General features: G+C 44.1%; 1 protein-coding gene across 5 annotated transcripts in view; it reads right to left on the bottom strand.

Moving 5' to 3' along the window:
• Positions 1 to 2,611: 2,611 nt before the first annotated feature.
• LOC142590642 (deoxyribonuclease TATDN1) overlaps positions 2,612 to 8,280 on the bottom strand; it is a 103,848-nt gene continuing 98,179 nt past the window's right edge. For all 5 annotated transcript variants that reach the window (XM_075703010.1, XM_075703007.1, XM_075703008.1 and 2 more), the window contains exon 10: positions 2,612 to 2,829. In XM_075703010.1, the coding sequence (XP_075559125.1) occupies positions 2,688 to 2,829 (142 nt within the window). In that variant the 3' untranslated portion in view covers positions 2,612 to 2,687. The remainder of the gene's footprint in view (positions 2,830 to 8,280) is intronic.

Below are 8,280 nucleotides of genomic sequence, written 5' to 3'. Positions count from 1 at the left end.
AAGATGCATCGATAGTTGTGTTATCTATGGTACCCATTGAAGGGCTGTTGGTGCAGGCGGAAGGCCCTCAGCCAGTATCACTTTCAGCCATTTTCTTTTTTTATATTAGGAGCCGGGTTTCCTTCAATGTCACCACAAAGCAAAATACTCTTAAAGCAAAACACTGGGCAAAAAAAAAGTACCACAATGCGTAAAAAATAAAGATTTTCCTGTGTGAGCGAGAAAACTGCAGCAAAAATCTATTATCGGAACGTATTCAATACACATTGTTAACGTAACGTACCTGCATAAGAAAAAGACGTGGCTTGAAGATGGCTGTAATGCTGCCACTATCTCACTTACTGAAGGACCAGCATGTCAGGCATGCTTTTCTATCTCTGGCCATCAACGTACAGGAACTCGGCTTCGCGATGTTTGGACAGTCCAGTGAGACGCCACTTGAGTGGTTGGCACGTGTCAGGAATGCTGGACCACGACATCGCTACAGTTGAAAATATGAACATCCAGTAAGTCGACGGGGGCAGTTGTCACTGCGCAGATATGAATCCACCGTGGTTGAGCCAACGCAGAAACGCTGTGACATGAAAGTGAAGGATCCAACATCACGGTTGGCTCACCCCAAAATTTCAAGTTCGCCCACGCCCGAATTTCAAGTTGGCCCACCTCCAAATTTAAGTTCCCCAGCCCCCAAATTTCAACTTGGCTTAGCTCCTGACTTGGGTTGGCTGACCACCAATTTCAGTTTGCCCAACCCTAAATTTCAAATTGCCCCCCACCCCCAATTTAAGTTGGCCCACCCCCACATTTACATTTGTCCATTACCAAATTTCAAGTTGGGCCACCAGTGAATTTAAGTTGGCCCACAATGAAATTCAAGTTGGCCCACCCCTACTATAGGCTTCACCATGCATTTTTATGGCGCACATGCATTCCTATGGGAATTCTATCTGATCATTTCTTTTTGTTTCAATTGTTTCGTATCGCCTATGAAACTTCCAGTAATTTACATTTACACAATTGAAACAATTAGCTGTCGCAACTTCGCAAACTATGAATTTTGGTGCAGACACAAGGCATTACACTTTTCGCGTGACAGGCTGGGGTACTCGCCAAAGAATGCTTATGCATTAAAAATATAGCATTAGGCGACGCTTTGATACAAAAATTAAAAATGTGCCTTACTTCACAAACAACACCGTTTTTTGTCGGACCAAAGTTCTTTTAACTAATGTTGTGCAGTCACTGCTTCTTGTGCAAGCCGTCATGCCTTCCTTGTGATCTCGTAAAAACTGTAATCATCTTCAGGCTTCTTGCTGCAGTTATATGCACTACAGCACGAACCAGCGCTAGCACAACACCACAGGAAACACAGCACAAAATGTTTGCTGCATCGAGCCAAGGAGAAAAATGGTGCCAACGAAAAACTCAAGCAAAACGCAAGACCCAAATGTTTCCAAGGGCAATGGCAGGGAGATCAATCGTGCAGAAAGATGGGCACAAAACTGGTTCCCCCTTGAGGAAGGCACAAGGGGCGAGGAGGTCGCGTGGCGGCGGCAGAGTTCGAAGAGTGGCGGTACCTTAAGTTATCAAAGGACTTTAGACGGCGCATTCCTCTGGTGCCATCTCGTAGCGTTTGTCGCAAGTATTGTGCGGCACTACGCTCTTCTTCTCCTGCTGCCCTTGGCGTTCGCTTTCATCTTCCGCTCTGCTCGTTCACTCAATTATGCCGAGGGACAATGCAGATGCTCGCCGCAGGAACGGGTACCCTAAGAGCTGCACTCTAAAAAATTTTGCACTTGCCGCTGCACTGCTCTCACTCCTATTTCACAGAAAGATTGCATTTTGGAGTCTACGTACATTAGTATAGCAGTTAGCACAATTTTTAGCCTGCTTGTTAAGAAAAAAAAGCTAAGTTGCTTTCGTTTATAAGAGGATGCAAGCTGCTGCCAGGGCGGGGGGAGATGGCAATAGCATAAACTCATGTCGTTGCCTGCCAGCAGCTACAGAAAGGAGTCGTTGAGGCAGGGTTGCCACGTGTTATTAAGGTGTCAGTTAAGAGGGCGGGGGGAGATGGCAATAGCATAAACTCATGTTGTTGCCTGCCAGCAGCTACAGAAAGGAGTCGTTGAGGCAGGGTTGCCACGTGTTATTAAGGTGTCAGTTAAGTTTTTCCATAAATGATAATTCTTCTCGGGGTCAAAATGTTCTTTCTTTATTAAGTTTGGCAAGCATGTAACTGATAACATGCCACAACAGTGCTAAATTACCGGAGCAGTGGCAGCATGTTATGCACTTCAAAGCAAGTGCAGGCAAGCCAATCAGATGCTCCACTTTGCACATGCTTTGAGAAGAAATCAGAGCCTGCAGAGAAAAGAAAGATGTTATAGTAGCACCAGTTTGCAATGATTTGTGAAGGGCTAGACTCTGCCATTGCAAGCATTGAAATGCTATGTGCGACAGTGAGAAGGCAGACAAGAGACTACAGTCTAGCATTGCAAATGTTGGCACATCATGCACGATTGTGAAAATGCAGATGTACAAAACACTTGTTAAAAAGGAATATCAACGATTGAGCAGCCTCTGCACATCGTAAATGACACAAAGGCATTGTGAAGTGTTTGCATAGACATATTTATGTGACGAAACACGGTTTCCCCTGCATTGTCTTCATCACAGCTCATTCAATTTTACTGAAGGAACTGTGCTGGGTCACTGGCCACCAGTTCCTCCTCACCAGGAAAGAAGAGGCGGCATGTGTTGATGTGCACTTGTTTAGCCAGGGCATCAGGGTCTTCCCCATGGATACCTGCCAAGACTTCCAGCACTTGCCTGCACATGACATCATCGACCATTATTTTTCTACACATGCACCCACTGTTTTATAAATATGCTATGGCTTGGTGACTGTTGTGTATCCTGTGTATCCCTGTTGCGACCTGTGCCTATTTCATTTTTCACCATACCCACTTAGAATAGCGTCCTACATGCTAGGCGTGCCACAGGGCAAACCTCTCCAGAATTCAATGGAGCCCTTTCTATGTATGTATGTACATATGTACTGGTACCTGTACATATAAAACTGGCAGCTCTCTACTGTATACGAAGTGTATTGGAAGTGTATACGTAGAAAACAGGAAGAATGCAAACATTAAACTAATCCACAAAAAGGGCGACATTAAAGAATTGAAAAATTATAGGCCCATTAGCTTACTTCTAGTATTAAATAAAATATTCACCAAGATAATCTCCAATAGAATAAGGGCAACACTGGAGTTTAGTCAACCAAGGGAACAGGCTGGCTTCAGGAAGGGATACTCTACAATGGATCACATCCATGTCATTAATCAGGTAATTGAGAAATCTGCAGAATACAATCAGCCTCTCTATATGGCTTTCATAGATTACAAAAAGGCATTTTATTCAGTAGAGATACCAGCAGTAATACAGGCATTACATAATCAAGCAGTACCGACCGCTGACGTAAATATCTTCAAAAATATCTGCAGAGATTCCACAGCTACCTTAATTCTACCCAAGAAAAGTAGGAAGATACTTATGAAGAAAGAGGTGAGACAAGGAGACACAATCTCTCTAATGCTATTCACTGCGTGCTTGGAAGAAGTCTTCGATCTATTAAACTGAGAAGGCTTAGGAGTAAGGTTCGACGACGAATATCTCGGCAACCTTCAGTTTGCCGATGACATTGTTCTATTCAGCAACAATGCAGACAAGTCACAACAATGATTGAGGACCTTAACAGAGAGAGTGTAAGAGTGGAGTTGAAGAATAATATGCAGAAGAGAAAGATAATGATGAATAGCTGGACAAAAGAACAGGAGTTCAGGATCGCCAGTTAGCCTCTAGAGTCTGCGAAGGAGTACGTTTACCTAGGTCAATTAATCGCAGGGAACCCTGATCATGAGAAGGAAATTCACACAAGAATAAAAAATGGTTTGGATCGCATACGGCTGCATACATTGTCAGCTCCTAACTAGAAGCTTACCATTATCATTGAAAAGGGAGGTGTACAATCAGCGCATTTTACCGGTGCTGAGATATGCATGGGGCAGAAACTTGGACAATGACAAAGAAGCTCGAGAACAAGGACCATGCGAAGAGCGATGGAACGAAGAATGCTAGGCATAACGTTGAGACAGAAAGAGATCGAGCGGTTTGGATCAGAAAGCAAACAGGTATAGACGATATTCTAATTGACATAAAGAGAAAAAGCAGGGCAGGTCATGTAATGCGCAGGTTAGATAACTGGTGGACCATTAGGGTTACAGAATGGGTGCCGAGAGAACGGAAGTGCAGTCAAGACTAGGTGGGGCGATGAAATTAGGAAATTCATGGGTGCTAGTTGGAATCGGTTGGCGCAGAATAGGGGTAATTCGAAATTGCATGCATGTATACATACATACATACATACATACATACATACATACATACATACATACATACATACATACATACATACATACATACATACATACATACATACATACATACATACATACATACATACATACATACATACATACATACATACATACATACATACATACATACATACATACATACATACATACATACATACATACATACATACATACATACTTATATATGTTACGGCACAGTGACATTATCCTGAAACAACACTAAACACTAAATGGTTTGCTCATAAATCTGAAACCACAGCCTCAGTTTCACTTTATACTTCTCTTTCACATTGACTTGTCTGCATCATTGCCTTTAGCCCACAATGTTATATATAAATACTTTAATACAGAAAGTTGGGCTAGTAGGTAACATAATTACAGTAGATGCAACAACACGAAAAGAGATGACTACTTGCCCACATAATGTACTAAAATCGCAAATGGCTAAACATAGTTGAAAATCCATGATGTCAGGCCGATGTGCCAGGCTGAAGTGCCGAAGCTGAGCTTCTGGCACAAAGTTAACATGCAAAATGAAAGTTAGCATTTCCACTTGGTACAAAAGTTTCTGTATTATTGTTCCAACCATTGCTTGTCAAATGAACGAAACCGGAGCTTTTAAAGATTATATTCCCATACTAAACTAATATGGTTGAACCCACTTATAACAATACTCAAGTGCCACGAAAATTCCACTGTTATAATCGCGATAATTGTTATAACTGGGCTGCATGAAAAAATCAAAATAGGAGGATGGTAGAGCTGTTTTGAGAAAATTATATGGCGGTGCCCCTCACCGCCACCTCCCACTATCTGGCTGCTGATTGTGTTCACTCGTTTAGCTGCTTCCTGGGCGCTACGATTGCATGTAACAAGCCACGGCTGTCGGCGTTAAAGAACAACTGCAAAGAGGGGTCACAGGTGGCAAGCGATATACGAGCACTGCCAAGGCATTGCTTCATTGGCCCCGAAAAGGGCCTTAAGGAATTGTGAGAAGGCTGCTGTGACAGCCTGTCAGCTTCAGAAATTCAGAAGAAACACTGAGGCGAGATCGCCACAAGCATCTCGCCACGTACTTCTCACTAGCTTGCACGAGAAAACCCCATGTCCGTCAGCCTTGCATGCTTTACGCGAAGCTTGCCTGCATCCTTCTCCAAAGCACCCAGGTGCTCCACCTAGTGCAGTGGAAGGTGCCTCGCAAAAACGAAGCTTCGGAGGGACTAAATCGTCTGCCGGCCCTCCTGTGAGGACAACGTTGAGGCAGCCTGCCCTACTGCGTCATCGCTGCTGTCGTCGCCGTCACTGATGTAAACATGTTCGCGACAATCGCCTCATCCATTAGAAGCACTTAGTTTCCAAATCTGTAGCCGTGCACTTTCTTTTCACCGGCAACGTCATGCATTGCCGATGATCATCGGGCAGATCAGCCATTTTCTGTTTCGGCGGAAAGTCAAACGAGACTGAGAAACCACGTGGCCAGGAACGATTTCGAAGCAAAAAAGACGAACGCGAGCAATTAAGCTGCTGGCAGAACTGCGCTGAATGAGGAGCCAGTAAGCGACATGCGAGCAAGCTGGGAGCAGCGCAGTTGACACGGTCCATTTGTGTTCGGAGGGGGGCAAGGGCAACGGGAGAGAGGCACATGGAGACGGCTGGAAAATAAGCACGCAGCGGCTGTCAGCAGCTTGAATGTCTCATTTTCTTTTTTTTATTTTCAAGGATTTCGCCTTTCACCACCTTATGGCTAGGACACCCAGCAGCCAGACTTCATCGTTATAACCGATAATGCGGCATCGAGGCATTATAGTAAGTGGGTTATTTCACCATAGAAAACATACAAAAGTTGACGGTGCAGCAGCTTCTCATTGTTATAACTGATATATTGTTAAAACCGGTATCATTATACGTAAGTGGGTTCGACTGTATATTTCATTCTCATTTACTGTGAAATACCAAGCATGGACCCATGTCCCAATAAGTACCCATCCCACGCTTTTGGATCATTTCAAAAACAAGTCAGGGACACATCAAGCACCTGTCATGCTATTTTAGGCAAAAAACAAGCAAACAAGAAAAGAACATGCTAATGACACAACAGGCTGCTAATCACCACGGGAAGTCATTGCCTCCTCGAATGTGAAGTGACTGACACCAGCAGCGAGTCATAACGGCACAGTCGAAGGGCTGCAGTGTTAAATGGGTCCCTAAAAAACAACGTATGAGGGGAAAGGACCAAGAATGAAGATGCCTTGGAAAGGGGGATCTAGCGAATTGCAAGCCAGACAGAGTGCCTCTTGTTTTGGTCAGTTCCACATTATTTGCACTGTAGTGCTTGCATTTGCTCGGTCCACTTGTCAGGACAATGCATTCGTACACAGTTGGTAAAAAAGGTTGGGGTCGTGCAACAGCATCAGCGCCTTGGAAAGAACGCAAGTCGGACATCGCATGAATTTCATATTGTCAGTAGAAGAGTGCATGAGTGGGACTCAAAGTATGAACTCCTGTAACAAGTAGTAGCAGTATACAAATTTTATTGAAGATTAGATCCAGGTTCAGTGGGTGGGTCCCATAGTCCAGGGTCCCACTGGTGATTGCAGCATGCCGGACTTGAACTATGGAAAATTGTGGCTGAAATGCAAGCTGAGTGACGGAGCACATGTCTTCAATGAAGAGGTCTATGGTGCCCTATTAAAATTCTTGGAAGGCAAACAGAGGGCTGGTCGTGTGGTCAGTACCGGCTTTTATAAAAACCAGCACTGAACATTGCTGACGAATTGAACCTGGGGAATTCCAAAGAAGTGTCACAGTACCTAAAGTGGTGGAAGAAACGGTTTAGTGCGTCCATACGAATGTGTACAAATGTGAATGCCTGCCGTAGTGGAATTGCAGCTTTACACACTCGTAATGACCACACAGAATATAATGCATAGATTATGGAGCAGACTAGAGTTATGATGGACAGTCTTGGAAGGGTATTTCTAACGATGCCATAAAGATATTTGCGTAATTTGGCGCCATCTTCGTTCCCATGGCGGTTCCGCTGATTTGCAGATAATGCTTGTCCTCGAACTCAAAGTTATTAGATTTCAGTACTAAATTTAGAACAGTCTCAACTGAATATTTCACTAATTGCCTAGGTAGGCTGGAGCCAGCATAAGCTGAAACTGCGGAGGCTATGCCCTTGGCATGAGGTATGTTGGTGCACAAAGATGCGACATCCACAGTGACCAAGTAAACCCCCACCGGTACCGTCAGGTTTGATACCTCCCGAAGGAAGTCATTTGTGTCTTTATTGTACGAGCGGAATGAAGATGGAATGTGCTTAACGAGACTATCAATAAAGCCGGATATTTTCTCAGTCACTGTTCCATTACTGGAAACGATAGGCCGAATGGGATTGTTTATTTTGTGAATTTTGGGTAGTGAGTAGAAACGGCCGGGGCCAGAGTTTCTTGGTATCAATGCTTTGAACGTCTTACCGGTTATCTGCCCTGCCTTGTGCAGAGTGGTTAGGATGTCCCTTCCTTCGCTTTCAAATTTGTCAGCAGGATTGCTTGGGAGTTCTGTATAAAAGTTAGAGTTGCCCAGTTGACTGAAACCTTCAGCTATGTAAACACTCCGATCAAGTACCACCACTGCACCACGCTTGTCAACTGGCTGAATGACAATTGTCTGATCGTCACGTAAGGTTTGCAGCGCCTCCTCTTCCTCTTTTGAGTGGTTACTGTGGATGGGACAATGCCTCTCGTACCTTTTATAATGTCTTCTTGAACCGCATAGATGTACATGTCCAAGTATTTATCGCGTGCCTAGCCAGGTGTCCATAATTTTTCTGCGAGTT

The sequence above is a fragment of the Dermacentor variabilis genome, chromosome 8 (genome assembly GCF_050947875.1).
Source record: "Dermacentor variabilis isolate Ectoservices chromosome 8, ASM5094787v1, whole genome shotgun sequence".
NCBI classification, from domain to species: domain Eukaryota; kingdom Metazoa; phylum Arthropoda; class Arachnida; order Ixodida; family Ixodidae; genus Dermacentor; species Dermacentor variabilis.
This window is presented reverse-complemented; position numbering and strand designations above follow the sequence as displayed.